The sequence below is a fragment of the Molossus molossus genome, unplaced genomic scaffold (assembly GCF_014108415.1).
Source record: "Molossus molossus isolate mMolMol1 unplaced genomic scaffold, mMolMol1.p scaffold_m16_p_19, whole genome shotgun sequence".
NCBI lineage: Eukaryota > Metazoa > Chordata > Mammalia > Chiroptera > Molossidae > Molossus > Molossus molossus.
Genome location: NW_023425354.1, coordinates 25401854 through 25422726, shown reverse-complemented (window position 1 = coordinate 25422726; position 20873 = coordinate 25401854). Strand labels below are relative to the sequence as shown.

Here is a 20873-nt window from a genome sequence, read left to right as displayed (position 1 = left end):
ATGATGCTGATGCCGGTCCAGGGACCCACTTGGAGAACCAGCTGCCCAGCCCTTTGTAGAAAATGAATGACTGTTCCCCTCTTTCCACCGTTTTTCAGTACCTGTCCCACGCATGTCCTCCCCTCTCGGGGCCTCTGCTCCGAGGAGCTCCGAGGAAGCCGTGCCCTCAGGGGAGGCCCCCTAGCTTGGCTGATCCCAGGATGTGCAGGGAGCTCTTGGGCCCCAGGACTGTTGTGGGAGAGGGGGGCTAGGCGTTCTGGGCTCTGTGGGCAAAGTTCGCTTTTCTCTGTCTCCGGTACATGTGTGTCCAGCTCTTCAAAGGGAAGTTCTTCGTGTGCCAGGGTGAGGACACCAGGAACATCACCAACAAGTCTGACTGTGCTGAAGCCAGTTACCGGTGGGTCCGGCACAAGTACAATTTTGACAACCTCGGCCAGGTGAGCCCCAAGCTCAGAGGTGGAGGTGGGAGTGGGGGCAGGAGTCTGGAGAGGGCACAAGTCCCCGCTTGATGGCGCCTGCGGGGCCGTGATGGCCGGGGCCTCGGCTTCATGAGCTGGGGAATGGGCTGTAGTGGTGCCTCCTTGGAGGCTCATAGTAAGGATGCAATGAGACGACATGTATATTTGCTTGTCACGGTGCAGCGTGCAGCCGTATTGTTAGGACGACTCCTTTTCTTACGCCACGTTCGCAGAAACGTGTGCACAATGAAGCCCTCCGCCCAGCTTTGCTGGCGTGTTGCCCTGACCCACCGTGATTTTGGTTTCTGAATGTTAGAGGGTCTGATCACGTCCCACAGCCCTTCTGGTTTCACACCAGCTACGGAGCCCTCCAGGGCCTGGAGTAGGACTCCAGCCTGATCTCTGAGGGGCTGGGGTCCCCCACGCTGCTGCCAGGAGGTGCTTTAAGGCAGTGGGTGGTTTGGTCACATCCTAGATTTCAGATGGTCTTTTCTCCTTGTCTCCCTCTCCCTAGGCCCTGATGTCACTGTTCGTGCTGGCCTCCAAGGACGGCTGGGTGGACATCATGTACGATGGGCTGGATGCCGTGGGTGTGGACCAGCAGGTAGGGCTGAGGTGGGGAGGTCCCATCTTTGGGCTGAGGTCACTCGGTATGGGCCGACTCCAGATATGACAGGTGCAGGCACTGGACAGAGAAAGAGCAAGGCAGGCTGGGAAAATGCCGTCAGAGAGGCACTACGTCTTTTTTGTTGTTGTTGTTGTTGTTGTTGTTTTTGGTACGTGCCCCTAGCGGGAACCGAGTCTGGGACTCTCTGGTCCGCAAGCCGATGCTCCAACCACTGAGCCAAACTGGCCAGGGCGGCTCTACGTCTTATAGCAGAGGCTATAACTGGTAGTCTGTTGGCCAAATCCAGGCATGTTTTATTGATTTTGCAACATGTTTAAATTTTTTGAATTGGTGGTGAGCATTTAAAACTTGGTGAATTTCACATGACAATCCAGGGTTGAGCCTGTTACAGAGAAATCCAAAGATCTGGGAACCCTGGACTTGCATTCCCTCAGGGCAGGAGTCAGCAGAGACAAAGATGCAACTTCCCCTTTGGATAGAGCCACTCTCCATTTCACCACAGTCCCCACCCTTTCCTACTGCACAACACCAACCCCACATGGCTCGTTTATATCACCTGCTGGGTCCCTGTGGCTCACTGAGTTTGTTGGCCCATCTTAAAGAACTCAGGTGATGGGGCAGCACCTGAGACAGTTCCCCTGGGGCTGATGGCTCCTCCTGTCCTTCCTGCTCCCTGCCAGCCCATCATGAACCACAACCCCTGGATGCTCCTGTACTTCATCTCGTTTCTGCTCATTGTGGCCTTCTTTGTCCTGAACATGTTTGTGGGCGTGGTGGTGGAGAACTTCCACAAGTGTCGGCAGCACCAGGAGGAGGAGGAGGCCCGGCGGCGGGAGGAGAAACGTCTGCGGAGGCTGGAGAAAAAGAGAAGGAGTAAGGAGAAGCAGATGGCTGGTCGGTAGTCTTTCCACATCTCTCTGAGTCGTGCTTGACCTTGGCCTTGCGACTGTCGGGGTCCAGGGGCTGGGGCTGGGGGCAGGGAGATGCTCCCACCCCCGTCTTCATCTCCTCCCCCACAAGAGCATGTCAGCCTTTAGAGCCAGCATGAAACAGACCAGTTCAGCCCTGTGGAGGAGGGGGAGCTACCCCAACTCTGCAGGGCTCCCTGGGTCTCAGCATCATACTCCCAGATGACTCCAGGGGAGTTATGCACAGCCTCTCCCAGCTCGACCCTCAGAGGAGCCTCATGGGATGAGACTAATGCTCCACTGTCTGGGGCCGGTGTCCGGAGACCCAGGGATTGGCCGAGGTGCCAGCCTTGCCCGGCCCGGAGCTGGCGAGCTACCATCTTGAACCTGTGCCTGCCTCGTGTCTGTAGCTTCTGAGCAAGGTCTCGGCAGAGGTTACAAATGGACAGCAGCATGAGAGGACCCCAGACCCACTCTCCCTCCCTGTCTCCAGCAAAACTCCCTGACTTCCTGACTCAGTTTTTGGCTGAGCTGTAAAAAAAAAAATCTCCCCCTGGCTCAGAGAAGGTCTGAGGTCACAGGAACGCTACGTACATGACTCTCTGGCCTTAGAGCCTTTCAGCCCCCTCACCTGTGATCTCCAGCGTTTCTTGGCTTTGGCTGGGTGAGGCCCCCATCCCGTCCCTCCCCACGCTCTTCTGCCATGGGTGGGCTGAACCTCCGGGAAAAGACACGCAGGTTACAGGAGGTCTGGGAGAGAAGTGACAGGTGTAGGAGCCCCTTTGTTTCTTGGTGTCTCCAGGTGTGTCTGCACCTGTCTCCCTGTCTTAGGGGCTCCTGCCTGTCTATCTGGTACTCAGTAATCTCCATGATTCTCTCTTTCTGTCACTGCCCACGTTTCGCTAAGTGTCTCTATGTGTGGGTTTCTCTAAGCCTTTGTGTGTCTGTCTCTGTTTGGTCTGCGGGTTTCCCTTCCTCTCTCCACCTTTTCACAAACCGTCTTCATTACGCCGATAAGCTGTGTGCGGTGCTCTGAGTTTTCTCTTTGGTTTGTTGACATGTGAGTACCACCAAATGGGTGAGGGGCTGTGGTGCCCCTCCCGGTGGGAGTGGGTGAGGGTGGGCCAGAGCCAAGGTGCCCGGTTAGGTTGGAGCTGCTCAGGCAGGTGTTGAGGGGTTATGGCCTCTGGGCAGTAGCGGGGGGTGCAGCTGTCCATGGTCCTCATCCTCAATCCCTGTGCCCAGGAATTCTGCTCAGCTCTGGGGTAGGGGTCTCCTCTTGGCTCTTTCTGTGGATGTTTGAAGCTGAGCAGGAGCATCACCCCCAGCAGCCGTGCTCCCGCTCCTGCTCCGTTCTCCCTCGCCTCTTGCAGTCTGCTGTCTCTGCAGGGCATCTGCAGATGGAATTCTTTTGGCAGGAGGTACTTGTGGCCCTGCCTGACCAGCTGGCTCCCCTTCTGGGGTCTGTAGCCATCTCAGGTGCTGCTGAGGCCGTGGCGCGGGGAGGAGCGGACATCTGCTCTGATGACAGGCTGCCTGCCCCTCCCTGTGCCTCTGATTTCCTGTCCCCGTGACCCTGACGAGTTGGCTGAATAGCTCATCTTCCTCAAGTGCTCTGTGCCCCGAGCTCGAGGCCGGACACTCGGGACCAGCCACCCATGCCCAGCTCACCCCTTTCGTAGGCAGAGTGAGGGTCGGAGCCGAGGGGGAGCGAGCTGCTGAGGGGGCCCTGCCCAGCCCACCTGGTCTGGCCAGTGACCCATGTCGTGTTTCGTTCTTTTAGATCTAATGCTGGACGATGTAATTGCTTCCGGCAGCTCAGCCAGCGCGGCGCCAGGTACTGCGTCTGGGATTGTGGGTTCCAGGGCATGGCCTGGGGGTGGTCAGGCCCCGTATGCCCCCAGGCCTGCCTCATGGGTTTGGGGACATCCTCTTTGCTCCCTCTCCATGGCTCATTGATTCTATGCTCTCGGGGGAGGGGATGAGGGTCCCTGGGGTGCTGGGATCTGCATCATCCCATAGACCTGTGCTGCACTGAATGGGAGGTGAGGGTCTCAGCACCCCCTCCCTCAGACACCTCTTAAAGGACCCACCTTCTTTCCAAGGCTCCCTAAGCCTGAACTCCCCGGCCCCCTGCGCCTCCCAGGTCACCGTTTGGTTATTAGAGCTGCAAATCTCTCCCATCTGCTTCTGTCTGAAGGGGAGACTTTGATCAAGTGAGCAGGATGAGAGGAGCAGAGAGGGGAAGGATTTGTTTTAAAAATGTAACGATGAATAATTGAACAGGCTCATTAATAATCAAGTAATCGCGGTGGCCACGTCATGGCTACACACAGCAGGGACTGGGAATTGAAGGCCTGAGTTAGCCACAGCTTCTCCCCAAAACCAAAGACTTGGGAGTGAGGTGAGTCCTTCTCTTCAAGAGCGTGTCTCTGGGAAGGCCTCCCGGTCCTGCCCTCCCTGGGTCCTCAGGCCCTGCCCCTCCCCACGTGATCCCCAGACGGGGGCTCCGAGGTCATGAGACTCTGAACAGGGCTGTGGGATCTCGTGACACCCCCCAGACTCCCTCTGATGTCTCCACACCATGGTTCCCAATCTGTTTATCCACAAGGGCCCCCCATATCATCTCCAACAAACCCCACATTTTAAAAGACTGCCTTTGAAGTTAAGAGCACTACAATAATGACTTTGTTTCACTGTTTTTGCTAATCAAAGGCACATGTAATTGCTAATCAGAGCTTCTAAGCCGTAGAAGGTTTCACACTGAACGACGGCAAAAAAAAAAAAAAAAAGGAAAAAAACCCATTTTGCTATTAAATTCATCTGTGGGCTCGTAACACAGGCATATGTATGGTTTCTTTTAAGCTTTTAGAAATATTGAAAAGAACGTAAGAACCCCCATGTGGCTGCCTTCTCAGGCTGCTGCAGGCGTGGGGCTGCAGGCTGGGGACCACTGGGTGAACCCTCTTCACTATACCACACTCCCCCGGAAACCAGACTCCGACAGACACTACTCTGTGGGTGTTAGGCTATCTGATCTGTGGGGGCTCAGGGACCCACCCAAGGGCGACCCCCTGAGTCACCGTTTGGGAGGTCATCCCTGAAGCCCTAGGCGGATCGATGTGTGCTCTCCCCATGGTGCAAGCGCTGGTGTTTGGCATTGAGAGACCGTCTCCCTGGGGCCCAGGCATCTCCGGCTGCTTTGTCTGGGTTGCCTGGGTCCTACGACTCCACGTCAGCGTGTACTGCAAACTCCCGATGTGTAAGGGGGTGAGGAGAAGGTGGGAGGAAGTGGCTTTCAACTGCTCCCTTGTAGACTGAAGTGTCCACACATGCACATTCACCCCAAAACACCACCCTGGCACAGGGCCGGGCCACAGGAGTTTCTCCACCATGAACCCATACACGCAGACTCTCCTGGTCTCTAGGAGTTCCCCCTGACACACCCACACGATGCTAAGCACTCTGTTGCTCTCACACTGTACCCCCAATCTGGGGCCATTCTGCCGTGCTCCTGTTAGTACATGCAGGTATGTGCACGGATTATAGTAATGTGTGTTACCTCTGCAGCTGATAACGGACACTCAGAGACCCTGGAGAGGGCCTCAGACCACCCCATGTTCCTCTTTCCCAGATCTGGTGTCCTGTGTGGTCTATCCCAGAGCTTTTCCAATCTCCGTGTGCATAAGAATTACCCACATAACGTAGTAAAACACAGAACCCCGAGCCCCACCTAGAAATCCTCATGGTGTGGGCTGGGGTAGGAGGTGAGCGTCTGCATTTCCAGTCGGTTCCCAGGGGCCAGCAGCGCTGCTGTAATGAGCTATCCAGTGGTGTCCCAGGACTGAAGTCACACCCCCTAGTGTGGGCTGCAGGAATCAAACACACACCACAGCTCCCTGCTAGTGCCATGCCCACCCAGGGCTGTGCCCAGTGGGAGAGGGTCGGCCAGACCCCAGGGAGAGGCAGGAGGGAAAGGGCTTTGGTTATCGGGGGAATGGGCCCGACTGGACACCTGGGTCCAGCCTGAGCAATCGGGTCAGCCCCAGCTGACCACGGGCCTTCAGCACCAGCTCCACTCCACTGCCACCCATGTACGACCCCTGCCTTCACTGCCCTCCCTTTCCATCGGAACCCGGTGATCAGGCGTGGCCACGGCAGCTGACGGTGTGGCCTCTGCCTCGGGGGCCTGCGTCTCTACCTTCTGCCTACTCCCTGCCACTCTCCTTTGCAAGCCCTCTGCCCCGGCTGTTCCTTGGGCTCCCAGGGACCCCTACTAACTCACTGCCTGCTGCCCTCACTCACACCCTGTCTGCACCTCTCCTGTGTTCTTGCCCCTGCTGGGGGTCGCAGTCCGAGGGTGCCCTTTTCCCCACTGTCTGACTCTGGTATTTTCTCTGCCTAAAGCAGCTTTTACTGTTGGGAGACAGGGAGATGGGGCCAGGGTTGCCAACATGCCAGTGACCACTGGTTCAGGCCCCTCCCAGGCAAGGGCCAGAGCTCTCGGAGCAGCAGATCCGCCCAAGGCTCCTCCCTCCTCGGCATTTCTAGTCCGCTGTGCGCCCAGCCGCTGCCTGTAAAAGCAAGGTCCGGGGAGAAGGAAGAGGGCGGGCATCATCCAGAGCCCGACAGCAAGAGCCTTTGGGTAGACTCTTCGAGGGCATCCTCAGGGCCGGAGCCCTAAGGCTCTGTCTAAACCAACCTGGCCTCTGGTGAGGGACCTGAGCTGGGAGTTCAGGTCCGGGTTGTGCCACCGCCTCACAGGGTCTGGGCGACTCGCTTCTGCCGGCCTTATTCTCTTCCCCGGTAAAGCAGAGGGGTTGGCCAAGGAGGGGCCGGTCACACTGGCCCTGGTACACTTTGGACCTGTGCTCTGATGGGGGATGCCCAGCAGCCTCAGCACTTGGGGTGGGGATGGAGGGGGTGGAAGGGCATTTGTTTAGACCTCAGGGGCCTGGGACTGGACCAGTTACTATGAGCAGATGCCCTGCCTCCGTCGTCCTGCCCCCACTTTCTCTCTGGGCCTGTTGGAGGAGGGGTCCCTGGCCAGATGGCAGAGGTGATGGTGGAGGCTTAATTGGGTCTGGGGCTGCCTATAGTCAGACTGGGGCGAGAGGGGAGAGGGGGCGCTCTCCCGACCTCTCCTCTGCATTGCCTCAGCTAATAATGGGGCTAATAAGGGGCCACTTTTTCTAACCTAATTGTATTCAAACATTTTAGTTAATTCTCCATTCATATTTTAGCATAATGGGATCGGGTGCTCCCGGCACTTATGGAGATTAATGCAGAGAAAGAGTTCCAGCTGCTAAGGCAACACGGGCGGCTAGCGCCCTCTGGTTCTTGTGGTACTGAAGGAAGGAAGGAAGAGGCCCCCTCGCCCGGTCCACCTCCACGATCGCCCTGTGGATGACCCGCGGCCTCACGTTGTCCCCGGTCCCAGGCCTCTCCACTGCCACCCTCCCGGGGGTCAGCAGGGCCGCCTGAGCAAACAAAGCCGCAGTTGGCTGGCCCACGCCTGAAAGCCAGCAGACGCTGGCACACCCCGCGGTGCGCCAGCACATTCTGGACCTGCTGCCTCTTGGTTATCCACACCTCAGGGCTGATGCTGGACAGCGGCCCCCGGGCGAGGCTGAACCCGCAGTTCTTGGGCACTCTTCTTCCTTCCGCCCTCGGCGGGGCCACCCAGGCCGCTCCCTGCCTCAGTTTACCTCTGTTCAAAAGTCCTCTGCATGGGAAAGGACAGTTACATAGGAGCTGGCCTGAGCCCAAAGCTTCCTGCTGCCCCTGAGCCAACCACCCCTGGCACAGGCCTCAGAGGCTGCAGCCTCCGCTCGCTGGCTTTCGCCCTAGACTTCCTGAGGGGGAAGGGCTGTCTGGGACCTGAGGCTGCCCAAGCCTCCCGTGGGAAGCCTTTTTTTCCTTTGTGGCTGCCTGGGAGACCAATCTGTCAACCACCTCTGGGTGACATGTATCCCCAACTTGGCCTGGCCTTCCCTCGGCACCTGGAGGAGGGGCCCCTGCAATCGTTTGCCCTCAGACACATTCTGCCTGCTTAACAGGCCAACTTCCTGGCACCGAGCTTTTTATAACTCAGTGATTCCCTAATTATAAGAGAAATATTATGCCTCTGACAGATCTCAGACAGTGCTTTCAGCCCAGCCTGCGTCCAGGGCTGCTCTGACACCCAGGAGCAGGCTGGGCATTGCCTCATTAGAAACTGGGTGAGTCCTTCAGGTGGGACCCTCCCAGGTGAGTCTGGGACAGAGCAGGGCCCTGCCGCCTCCCCTCTGCCCTTCTGCACACGAGGGTACAGAGGTGCAAGCCCTGCCTCCCCAGAAGCCCTCTGGGGGGTCAGTGCAGCCTGCCAACAAGATGTTCAATTTCCAATCTGCAGTTTTATCTCCAAATCCCAGCTCTGTGTAATCTCCTCGCTCCCCTTGGCTGGGCTGGTGAAAGAGCAAGAGCCTTTGCCTCTGCTGATGGAGTTTCCTCCGAGCCCGATAAGACCGGTTGTTTCTCGTCCTAGTGATCTGGCCTGGCTGCAGAACACCGAGTCGGGGGAGTTATGAGGGGCTGGTGGATTTCAGGGCGGGGCTCACCTAGTGTCTAATGTGGGTGGGGAGCTCTGCATGTCCTAACCCCTTCTGCACCCACCTATAGCCAGTAGAACAGACGCTTGGAGGGGCGACACGGAGAGAGCTCCCCCGCCCCCCGAAAAGGAAGTAAATGGAGGGTGAGGGTGCTGATGATACCGGAATGTTTCAGCTCGGGTGTTAGAGGCTGGTGGCTATGAGGGACTGTGGGTGGAGGGGGCGCAGGGATCAGGTCCCGAAGGCTACTCTGCTCTCCTCCCGGCCCCCCAGAAGCCCAGTGCAAACCCTACTACTCGGACTACTCCCGCTTCCGGCTCCTCGTCCACCACTTCTGCACCAGCCACTACCTGGATCTCTTCATCACGGGTGTCATTGGGCTGAACGTGGTCACCATGGCCATGGAGCACTACCAGCAGCCCCAGGTAGGAGTGAGCGGCTGGCCGTGGCCCGCCTCCAGCTGTAGGACTGCAGGGGTGCGGCTAAGGCAGCCTGAGCTGGGCCCTCTGCCTGGGTTCCTCTTGGGCCCCCTTGAGGTGGCTGCCATCTTGGTCTTTACAGAGGAGGACCTGAGCCTCAGAGAGGTTAGTTGACTTCACCGAGGTCACAGAGCTGGGAAGTAGAGGACCTGGTTTCTTCACTCAGCACATATTTACTGGTTGCCCGCCCCGTGCCGAGCTCTGGTGGAGAAGGCAGACGGGTGGTAGTGTTTCTGGAGTGTAGCTTCCTGTTAACGTCCCGCTGCAGAACTCAGCAGCGATCTTGCCACTTCTCAAATCAGTCTCCGTCGCTGCCCACGAGGCCTCAGTCTCCTCATCTGTAAAATAGGGACATTGACTTGGTAATGCACACGGCCCCTTCCAGTTCTCGCACTCTGTGCCTTCCAGCATATTTGTCCCGTGGTCTCCTCACGGTCCCTCGAGGGAGATCCTCTAACACAAGGTTTGGATTATGCATGTGAGGACCCGACGCTATCCGAGAGCAGTAACCAGTGGTTGGCCATCGTGGCGGGAACAGAGAGGAAAGGCTCTCTTAGACTTACCCTGTCTCCAAGATCGGGGAGGTATGGGGGATAGGGGTCATCCCTGGCCTTATCCATCGTGCCTCACCCCTGCCAGATCCTGGACGAGGCTCTGAAGATTTGCAACTACATCTTCACCATCATCTTCGTCTTGGAGTCAGTTTTCAAACTCGTGGCCTTTGGCTTCCGTCGGTTCTTCCAGGACAGGTAACAGAGAGGGGGAGGGGACAGGTAACAGAGAGGGGGAGGGGACAGGTAACAGAGAGGGGGAGGGGACAGGTAACAGAGAGGGGGAGGGGACAGGTAACAGAGGATGGGAGGGGTGTGGGAGGATCTAGAGCCCGAAGACCTTTCTTTTTTTTTAAATTTTTATTTATTTTTATTTTTTTATCCTCACCTGAGGACATTTTTGCATTTATCTTCAGGTAGAGCGAGAGAGAGAGGAAGGAAGAGAGAGAAACATCGATGTGAGAGAGACACATCGAATGGTTGCCACCCACACAGCCCCAACCAGGGCCGGGGACAAACCGCAACCAAGGTACGTGCCCTTAGCGGGAACCGAACTCGGGTCTCTCTAACCACTGAGCCAAACCGGCCAGGGCCTGAAGACCTTTCTTGACTCCTGAGGCTCAGCTTCTACTCTAGGACCTGCCAGGGGGTGATGGCAGAATGGGGTGTGTGATATCCAGGGACTGGGGGATGGGAGAGAAGGAAGGCAACTTGACAGGACAGGGCCTGGGGGACACTGGAAATCAGTGTGGCCTAGACTGGGGCTTCAGAGCGGAGAGTGTGGAGCCAGACTGCCTGGACCAGATTTGAATCCTGGCTCCAGCACTTAGAAACTGGTAACCTTGGGTAAGTTATTTAACATCTCTGTGCCTCAATTTCCTCACCTGTAAAATGGGTGATAATATCCACATCACAGAGTTGTAAAGACCCTTAAAACAATGCTTGGCACACAGCTGAATAAAACAGCGAATGAATAAGAATGAAAAGCAGAGGCCCTCAATCTAAAGTCGGAGCCCTGCTATACCCCCCGGGCTGGCTAGGGAGCTGGACAAGTCGAGCCTCTTCTCCAGGAGGGGGAGGCTGGAGTGGCTGACCTCCACTCTCCTTTCTGTAGCCAAAACGGCCTCCCCCTCCTCTGCAGTGCCCCCTCCCCCACTCAAGGATCTGTGTCCTGGGCTTTCCAGGTGGAACCAGCTGGACCTGGCCATTGTGCTGCTGTCCATCATGGGCATCACGCTGGAGGAGATCGAGGTCAATGCCTCACTGCCCATCAACCCCACGATCATCCGCATCATGAGGGTGTTGCGCATCGCCCGAGGTCAGTGCCAGCTGCCCCTACACTCACTTTTCCAGGGTCACTGGCCCTGGGGGAGACAGCAGGCGTCAGTGTGGTGGCTGGCCAGGGACTGGGTGGGTGTGGGTTCCTGTAGGTCTTTCTCCCAGCCTCTGCCAAAGGGGTGATGGGGCTGGACCGAGGGCAACAGTACAGCCATGGCAGCCTGGCTGGCTGAGGCTGGCCTTCCTGCCCTCCCCGGCCCTGGCCATGGCCCCACCAGCTGTGTGAGCTGGGACTCAGAGGGGCCAGCTCACGACTTTGTCCTTTCTGCAGTGCTAAAGCTGCTGAAGATGGCTGTGGGCATGCGGGCGCTGCTGGACACCGTGATGCAGGCCCTGCCCCAGGTAGCTGGGTGGGGGAGGCTGGAAGGGTCCTCGCAGGGAGAGGGGGCTCTCCGAAGGGGTGGGGGTCAGGGAAGCTGGTGGGGAGATCCAGTAGCACCTTTTCCATTTCTTTTCCTCTTTTCCAGGTGGGGAACCTGGGACTTCTCTTCATGTTGTTGTTTTTCATCTTTGCAGCTCTGGGCGTGGAGCTCTTTGGAGACCTGGGTGAGTTGGGATGGGGAGGGTGGAGGAGCCAGGACTGGGGACCCAGGGCCCCCTGGACTCACCGAGGCCTCTCTCCCCTTCTCTCCTCCAGAGTGTGACGAGACACACCCTTGTGAGGGCCTGGGACGGCATGCCACCTTCCGAAACTTTGGCATGGCCTTTCTGACCCTCTTCCGAGTCTCCACAGGTGACAACTGGAATGGCATCATGAAGGTGAGCACCCCGTGCAGTGGGGTACCCCCGGGGCTGGCTCGGGCCCCAAGAAGACAGCCCTACTTCTTGAACCAAGGTTCCTTGGCAAGATCTGAATAAAAGCATGTGCCCTCCTACCCTCCATGCCAGAACACTCTGGACCTCCCTCTCCCCAGGACATGCTCTGACTCACACTCCCCAGGCCAGAGGCTAATGCTGTCCTGCCCCAGGACACTACAGGTCCCTCCTCCTGCCCTTCCTTCCCCTCCTTCAACGCTCTGTGACACCAGTGACCCGATTTCCCATCACAGCTCCGTCCACTGTCCTAGCCTCACCCTCTAACCCGCCTCCCCCAGGACACCCTCCGGGACTGCGACCAGGAGTCCACCTGCTACAACACGGTCATCTCCCCCATCTACTTCGTGTCCTTCGTGCTGACGGCCCAGTTTGTGCTGGTCAATGTGGTGATCGCCGTGCTGATGAAGCACCTGGAGGAGAGCAACAAGGAGGCCAAGGAGGAGGCCGAGCTGGAGGCTGAGCTGGAGCTAGAGATGAAGACGCTCAGCCCACAGCCCCACTCGCCTCTGGGCAGCCCCTTCCTCTGGCCTGGGGTGGAGGGCCCCGACGGCCCCGACAGCCCCAAGCCTGGGGCCCCGCATGCCGTGACCCATGCTGGAGCAGCCTCTCGCTACTCCCTGGACCACCCCACGGTGAGCACACACCCACGCTGCTGTAAGGGGTGTGGGGATGGAGACAGGTGGGCAGATGGGCAGTGGCTCAGTGGGTGGTGTACAGGGAACTGGCCACGCAGCAGACCCAGGGGCTCCCCCTGGATCCTCCTTCTGCTCCTGCCTGGATGTGGAGGGGCCAGCAGTCCCCTGCCCGTCCCCAGAGATGGCAGCCCACGCTCACTGCCCAGGGCCACACGTGTGCTGGCTCGTTCGTCCCCCGAGCCTCCAGCCGGCCTGGCCTCCCCTCCTGGCTCTTAGGTTCAAGGCTAAGTTTTCTGTTTCCTTCCTGTCTCTTTCTTACCTCTTTCCTTCCCACCCTCAACCTGCCTGGTTCCATCTCTCAATCCTTTCCCCCAATCTTCTCTTTCCTTCTCCCTCTCCCCGTGGGCTCTTATCGTCCATCTCCCATCTCTCCTTCCTCTCCCCACCCCTCTCTTCCCACCATCCCCATCCCCATCCCTCCTCTTCTTCCGTCTCTTTGTTGCTGTGTGTGCGTGCGCCTGCGCGCCTGTGTGACCTCCTTTCTCCCTCTGTCAATCCCCTGCCACCACACTTCCTGTCACTGCCCCTCTGACCCCGTTCCCTGACTCTCCGGCTCCCCCTATGGGCTGGTCCTTCCCAGGACAGACAGATGTTTGACACCATATCCCTGCTGATCCAGGGCTCCCTGGAGGGGGAGCTGAAGCTGATGGACGAGCTGGCAGGCCCAGGGGGCCAGCCCTCTGCCTTCCCTCCAGCCAGCAGCCCGGGCGGCTCCGACCCACAGGTTACTGTGCCCGTGCTGTGCCTCCTTCCCTGGTCCTGCGGAGCTGTGCCATGCTGTGCCTGCTTCTGGGGAGGTGGGGTGTTCCCTGCTCACTGGGTGTCTGGAGAAAGAGCAGCCTCAGGGCCTCACTTGAGCTTTGGGCTTGGTGGGAGGCACCGAGGTGTCCCTCAGCCCGAGGTGAATCTCTGGAACAGTTGGCAGTAGGGATGGGGAGATAGGGCTTCTGAGTGAGAGGATGCAGACAGGGTTTGGGGAGAGCATCGGTAAGAAAGAACCTGACAGAGAAGAGGAGGATGGAGCAGAAGACTGTTGGCAGTGGGCGGCGTGGAAGAAGTGAAGTCAGATCCAAGGGAGAAAGGCCTCTGAGGACAGTGCAGGTGGCAGGGAGACCCACCGAGAGACATGTCCTCGGCCACAGTCTGTTTCTTCTCTGAACCCAGCAACCCCCACCCCCACCCCCAGTCCTCTGTTTGGAGGCTTTTTAAGCCATGGAACCCACAGGGCATGATGGGTGCTGTCAGGAGCCAGGGATTCTGACCTGCTCCTGAGAATAACCGGAAGGCTCCTGCTGGGAGTGGCTTCTGGGGACCGGTGTGACATAGACTTGGCTTCCCCCTCACCTCCAGCGCCTCCCACAGCGCCACGTGTCTTTCTCCCCCAGTCCCATCTAAATATGGGGTCCTGCGCTTCTTCCCGTGACCACTCTGGCTGCCCTTGACCCCCTCCCCGGGGCAGAGAAGCCCCCATCCCTCTCCTCGGCCAGGGGCTGCGGAAGGCCTGGAATGCAGGCAGGGACACGGGTGTCAGCGGGACACAGAAAAGCCCCACAGGCCCTGTTAGGTGAAGGGACTGACAGGCAGGTTCCCAGTCCGGGATACTGTACCCTGATCCAAAGGAAGGTATCGTGACCCTCACATGGGAAGGGACCCTGCCTCCAGAGCTCCTGACTCTAGTTAGGATTCAGTCTGATAGGCTGCAGGGACCTGAACCTGGCCATGAACTAGAGTGATCAGGAGAGGGAATCCTTCCTGAGGTCTCCCATCCTGAAGGACGCCCGTGGGAAAGGAGCTGGGAGAGAAGACCAGGGGATGAGAAGGGGTCAGGGCAGCCAGCTCATCTGGGAGGGATGGCCCAGTCTCCCCCAGGGTCCTGTAGGCACTGACGCCCCGCCCCCCATAGATCTGTAGATCCCAGGGGAGACAGCCAGATGGCGTGGCGGCCCAGCCAGGTGTGTCCGATTCAGGCTGGTGAGGAGAGCATCTCCCAGAACCCAGGCTGGAGAGGGCGGTGCGATGCCGGCAGGCGAGGAGGAGGGCCTGGGAGGGGAGAAGCCAGATTCTGGGGGCAGGCCAAGTCCTGCCAGGCTTTTGGAAGAGGAGAGAATAGGCAGAAAACAGTCATCAGATTGGTGGCTTTGTCCCCAGCACCCCCCACGCGGCTCTGTCTGTGCTGAGAGCAGAGAGGCGCTTTGCTGGCCTTTCTTTTTCTTTTTCCCGGTATCTTTCTGAGAGTCGAAAGCCCTCCCCCATCCTGCTCGCTCCCTGGGTGGTGCTGGTGTGGGAGGGGGCTGTTAGGCTCCTGGGGTATCTTTAGAATATGTTTCTGTGTCTCCTGCTTTGTCGGTGTTTGCTCTGGCTCTTTGGTGCCTGCCGCAGCCTCTCTGATCAGAGTGGGGGTTTGAAGTGGGGGGCGGGGAGGAGCTGTCAGTGTACTTGGGAAACAGGTGGGAGAGAGAAGGGAGGCCTGTTTTCCCTACGCTTTGTGAAGAGGGGGAAAGAGGGGCTGTGTGTGCGTGTGTGCTGCATGTGTGTGCGTGCACACGGGAGAGTGCTCGCTGTCCTGGTTTCTTATGCCTGATCATCTCTCTCCCTGTCTAGATCCCTCTAGCTGAGATGGAGGCTCTGTCTCTGACGTCAGAGATTGTGTCTGAACCGTCCTGCTCTCTAGCTCTGACGGATGACTCTTTGCCTGATGACACTCACACACTCTTACTTAGTGCCCCGGAGAGCAATGTACATGCGCCACCCCTCGCTGCTCCCCCAGCCTCCCCAGGGGCCGGGCTGGCTGCAGGGCTCCCCATCCTCCCCGCCTCTCCCTCTGCCTGCAGCCCCCACGCAGAGGCGCAGAGGCGCAACCAGCACTTAGGGCCCCAGGCTTTGTTCGGTCTCTCAGGTCCCCCACTGTGGACAAAGACATTAGATACATTTCAATTGGGGCCTCCCCCAGAAGAGCCCAGGGGCAGCACTTGTGAAAGGGTTAACCAGACCCCCAGGAGCAGAGCGGGCCCCAAGCAGAGGTGGCATCAGGCAGCTGATCAAAGGGCCTGCCTGGATGCAGTCAGCCTCCAGTGTGGAGCCCTGTGCAAGCCAGCCCTCCCCCCCCTTACCCCCTCCCCGCCATCTGCCACCATGTAGTGGGTAAGAGCCACATCTCTGCTGCACCGTCTCGCCCTTTTCCACCTGGGGGGGGGGGCGTCCCTATCTCCTCTGTCACTGTCCCTGTGTGTCCCTGCGTCCTGGGGGCTTCTTTGTGTTTTGACAGCTTCTCCACCCTTGTCTGACCCCTGGTTCCTTCTGACTGTGAGCAGCCCCCTCCTCCCTTCTCCTTTCTCCTGGGACTTAAGAGGGGACCGGGACCCCCTACCTCACAGCAGGGCACTGTGTTGGCCACAGGCTGAGGGCCCCTAGGGGTCTTGGGTGGTGCAGAAATGGGACCTGAGCCGAGACGGGGAAGTGAAGGAGCCAGGCTGCCTTTCCACACAGCCGGCCTCGGGCCTGCTGAGGCTGCTCCCCTAGCCGGGCCCATGTGGGACCCGCAGCCTCCCCGAGAACTAGGAGCAGACGTGATGGAGGAATCTCATGGGAGCAAAACTTGTCTCCCTCTGGCTGGGGTCAAAGGTTGACTACTGCCTTTCTGTGAAATAGATTTTTAAAACCCACCTTACCCTCCAGGCTGTCCACTAAGGGAGGACCTGAGTCCACAGTCCCTAGGCCTGGCCCCCCACCTGTGCTAGCCAGCCCACCCCCATTGTGTAATTAAAAGGGGAGGGGAGAGCCAGGTGGGTAAGCCAGCTGAGACACTCCCTAGCGTTCATCTGTCGTCCATGCTAACTCAGCCCACGCCAGGCCTGGGCGCTAAGGCTGCCTTAAAGGATTGGAAGGGGACATGTCCTCTTCTCTGCAGGCACGTCTCCTGCTCACTGGGAGGGTCCGCCCCACTGCCCCGTCCCCCGACTGCCCCAGCGAGGGGAGTTGGTAGGGTGCTGTCAGTTTTTAATCCTCCGCTGTGCTTCTTCAGCCCCTCTCACTGGGGCCTTGAGAATGAGTCCTTAAACCAGGGCTGGGGGCTGGGGGCTGGGGGCTGGGGGCTGCTCTCCTTCCTCTGGACACCTCCTCACCCCTCCGCCATCCCCCCGGGAGGCTCCGAGGTTTACAGTGTGGGTGGTTTTCTGGGGGCAGGGCCTCCTCCCACCTTCTTCCTCCCTGTGTGAAGGGCTCCTCCATGTGTCTGCCCCCTCTGCCTGACCACACTCATCCCATCACCACCTTGTCCAAGAAGGGGCCAGGGGCCAGGGCCTTGGGCGGGGGAAGGGGGAGCTTTTGGTTTCTGTTGTCCATCTCTGCCTCAGGTACCCAATCTCTTCCTCCCACATCCCTCCCCGGCTTCTTTTGCAGATGGTGCCCCACCCAGAGGAGGTGCCTATCATGCTGGGACCAGACCTGCTGACTGTGCGGAAGTCTGGGGTCAGCCGCACGCACTCTCTGCCCAATGACAGCTACATGTGCCGGGATGGAAGCACTGCTGAGGGGTCCCTAGGACACAGGGGCTGGGGCCTCCCCAAAGCTCAGTCAGGTACCAGGCCTAGGGGCAGGCCAGTTGGCTCACACTGGGGACCTCATCCTTGACTGGGCTCAGTCCCGACCTGGGGGGAAACTGAGGCAGCAAATGAGGTCTCTCCTACTTCTGATGAGCCCCCAGCCTGAAAGGGAGCACCCAGCCCCTGCCTGAGGGAGGTTGCTTTCAAACCAGGGTGAGGGTTCTATGGTAAGCATGGAGGCCCTCCTGGGGGAGGAAGACAGGAAGGGAGGGACTCAGGTGGGAGCCAAACCAGTTGACCTTCAACTCTGTTCTCCTCCCCTCTACAGGCTCTGCCTTGTCCATTCACTCCCAACCAGCAGACACCAGCTACATCCTGCAGCTTCCCAAAGATGCACCCCATCTGCTCCAGCCCCACAGCACTCCTGCCTGGGGCACCATCCCCAAACTGCCCCCGCCGGGCCGCTCCCCTTTGGCTCAGAGGCCACTTAGGCGCCAGGTGAGCAGATGTGGAGGGGGCCCGGGCCGGGCTGGCCTCTCTGCTGGGAATCCGAGGTTGGTGGTGGTGGCCAGGGTTGCGACCTTCATTCTCCCAGCAAACATTTCCTACGAGCCAGTGATGTGCCAGACTGGGTATCAGGGACACAGTGCTAGACAAAGCAGAAATGATCTGGCCCTCTTGGGGTGTGCACCCTTCCTTTGTTCCACGGAGGAGGCCTGGACACCAGAGGGGGCCAAGGTTGCCCAGGGACACATGAGAAGTTGGAGATGAGTCCAGGTCTTTGACTCCCTTTCCCCGGCCCAGCGCTGCCTCCCTAGTCTCCAGGCTTCTAGACCTAGCTAAGGGGCATGAGGCACATTCTAGGTGTCTCCATCTTGGGCCAAGCCTGGGGCCCACCTTCTGGAGCCCACACTCCAGGGGCACAGAGCAGAGGCTCATGTAGCCAGGTTAGGTTTGTCTGTTCCCCAGTGAAGTGTATGCCCTGATGTGTGACCATGGCCACATGAGAATCTGCTTGGTCTCACCCATTTGGGGGAACAGGCACAGTCCTCATCCACTCTGTAAATATGCACTGAGCAGCCTGGATACAGACCAATGAGACAGCCCCCGCCCTCCTGAGCTCTGGGTGTGACAGCAGAGACATACACCCATCTTTCCAGTGACAGGTCACAGTGCTGAGATGCCCGTGTGCCCGGTGCAGCCAGGAGCAAAGAAGAGGAAGGGGTGTGTTTTATTTGAGGGTAGAGATCGTCAGGCACTATGTCACAGAGGACCTGAGACCATAAAGTTGAGGGGTGCTTAAGGCCAAAGAGCCTGTGCAGAGGCGGGGAGGTGTGAAGGAGCCAGCTGGGGAGCAGACCTGGCCCAGTGCATCCCAGGGGTTGGGCACTGCAGGCTTAGGGCTGACGGGTGCAGGGGCTAGAGGGCAGGATGCACGTGGCCTCTGTCTCCCAACAAGAGCAAATACTGGAACCCCTGCTTAGTGCCCAGTGCAGCCCCCTGGAGGGGGAAGAGAGGGCTCTCTGACTTGACTGGTAGGACAGTTTATAGTGGAGAGAAAGCCCCCAGGCTGAGCCCTCTCCCACCCCATACAGGCAGCAATAAGAACCGATTCCCTGGACATCCAGGGCCTGGGCAGCAGGGAGGACCTGCTGTCAGAGGTGAGTCGGCCCTCCCCGCCTCTGGCCCGGACCTCCTCCTTCTGGGGCCGGTTGAGCACCCCGGCACAGCCGCACTCCCGCAGCCAAAGCAAGATCTCGAAGCACACGCACCCGCCAGCCCCCTGCCCAGGCCCAGAACCCACCTGGGGCAAAAGCCCACCAGAGACCAGAAGCAGCTTAGAGCTGGACACAGAGCTGAGCTGGATTTCAGGAGACCTCCTGCTGGTGGGCAGCCAGGAGGAGCCCCCATCCCCACGGGACCTGAAGAAGTGCTACAGCGTGGAGGCCCAGAGCTGCCAGCGCCGGCCCGCGTCCTGGCTGGAGGAACAGAGGAGGCACTCCATTGCTGTCAGCTGCCTGGACAGTGGCTCCCAACCCCATCTGGGCCCTGGCCCCTCTGGCCTTGGAGGGCAGCCTCTTGGGGGGCCTGGGAGCCGGCCCAAGAAAAAACTCAGTCCACCCAGTATCTCTATAGACCCCCCAGAGAGCCAGGGCACTAGGCCCCCACCCAGCCCAGGCATCTGCCTCCGGCGGAGGGCTCCGTCCAGCGACTCCAAGGATCCCTCAGTCTCTGGCCCCCCTGACAGCATGGCTGCCTCGCCCTCCCCAAAGAAAGACATGCTGGGTGCCTCCAGTTTATCCTCTGACCCAGCAGACCTGGACCCCTGAGTCCTGCCCCACTCTCCCACTCACCTTTCTCCACCGGGTGCCAAATCCTAGCTCCTCCTCTTGGGCTATATTCCCGACAAAAGTTCCACGTGGACACCAAGGAGGGGCTCCTCCCTGCCTCAGTGGCACTGGGCACTGGCAAAAGCAGGATTTCCAGAGAGGTGGAAGCAGCCGCCCTGACCACCCTGGCTCCCGGCAGAGAGAAGCCCAGTGTAGCTGAGGTTCCCGACACCAGGAGCTGTTGGGAGAAAGCAATACGTTTGTGCAGAATCTCTATGTATATTCTATTTTATTAAATTAATTGAATCTAGTATATGCGGGATGTACGACATTTTGTGACTGAAGAGACTTGTTTCCTTCTACTTTTATGTGTCTCAGAATATTTTTGAGGCGAAGGCGTCTGTCTCGGCTACTTTAACCCAAAATAACCAGTCCAGTTATATTCCCTCTTCTTGCAAAGCACAAGCTGGGACCGCGAGTGCATTACAGCCCTGACGGGGGCCCGTCTTCAACGGAGAGCGAGAACCATTTTGGAAACTGTAATGTAACTTATTTTCTCCTTGAACCTCGTCATCATTTTCTGTAGGAAAAAAAAAAAAAAGAGAAAAAGAAAAAAATAAGATTTTACAAATGAAATGAAACCTTTTTATATATACATACATACATATCTATATCTATATCTATATATCTATATAATAAAGTAATTTTCCAAAATAAAGTTAATCACGGTCCAGAGTAAAAGCACAAGGGACAGTCAGGCATTTCCAGATAGCACTGGAGGGAGATTCCTGGGGATGGGGAGCGGGCGCTGGGAAGGGAAGGGGTTAAAAAGCTGCCTCTCTACGTGCACGCCTGTGTGTGTGAGTGTGTATGACTGTATGAATGTGTATGTGTGTATATGAGTGAGTGTGAGTGTTTGAGTGTGTGTGTGTATGTATGTGTGTATAAGTGTGAGCGTGTATGTGAGTGTGTGTGAGTGTGCATGTGTGTGTGTGTGTGTGTGTGTGTGTGTATGTCTGAGGGAAAGAGGACCCAAACGTCTCTCCCTGGAGGGCTGCAACCTTTCAGCCTCGTCTCTCAGGAGCAAGGGCAGCAGCAGAAGCCCCCTGGGGGGAGGCCGGGCAGGCAAGATCTACCCCAGCTTCTCTCAAAGCTCTATCGCTTCCTCTGCGCCCCACAGCTCTGTGAACGTAATTCCAGATTAACTCGTTTCTGCTGACAGCTATCAGCCACATATTGAAAGCTGGGATTTGGCATAATGAAGCTGTTCTGGTTAATGGGGCTGACTGGGGCTGGGAGGCAGCTTCAGCTGCAGAGATCCCATCCTGGGTGGGGGAGGGGCCAGTGTTTCCGGGTTTTCCTTTCCCAGGCTTCAGCAGGGGTAACCTGAGCGGTCTGGGCTTCAGCTTCCCACTTTGGGGGGGCACTGACCAGCCCTGGGGGCACTGGGATTCAGCTAAATAAACAGGGCCGCTGTGGGCCACCGTTGAGGAGGACAGGGCCAGGTGTCCAGAGGCGACCTCCCCGTGGAATTGGTAG

The 20873-nt window shown here is 58.3% G+C and overlaps 1 protein-coding gene across 28 annotated transcripts in view; it reads left to right on the top strand.

Annotated features, from left to right (window-relative positions):
- The window catches only part of CACNA1G (calcium voltage-gated channel subunit alpha1 G), a 62260-nt gene extending 42704 nt beyond the window's left edge, over positions 1–19556 (top strand). For 2 of the 28 annotated variants that reach the window (XM_036268185.1, XM_036268184.1), the window contains 15 exons: positions 312–437; positions 973–1062; positions 1767–1980; positions 8858–9009; positions 9703–9812; positions 10799–10932; positions 11224–11294; positions 11420–11498; positions 11590–11711; positions 12047–12400; positions 13044–13187; positions 15065–15199; positions 16862–17039; positions 17333–17502; positions 18600–19556. In XM_036268185.1, the coding sequence (XP_036124078.1) occupies positions 312–437; positions 973–1062; positions 1767–1980; positions 8858–9009; positions 9703–9812; positions 10799–10932; positions 11224–11294; positions 11420–11498; positions 11590–11711; positions 12047–12400; positions 13044–13187; positions 15065–15199; positions 16862–17039; positions 17333–17502; positions 18600–19334 (2814 nt within the window). In that variant the 3' untranslated portion in view covers positions 19335–19556. Of the gene's footprint in view, positions 1–311; positions 438–972; positions 1063–1766; positions 1981–3777; positions 3832–8857; positions 9010–9702; positions 9813–10798; positions 10933–11223; positions 11295–11419; positions 11499–11589; positions 11712–12046; positions 12401–13043; positions 13188–15064; positions 15200–16861; positions 17040–17332; positions 17503–18599 lie in introns of all 28 variants that reach the window. The other 26 variants (XM_036268208.1, XM_036268203.1, XM_036268197.1 and 23 more) reach the window with 20 other exon arrangements.
- The last annotated feature ends 1317 nt before the right edge of the window (positions 19557–20873 follow it).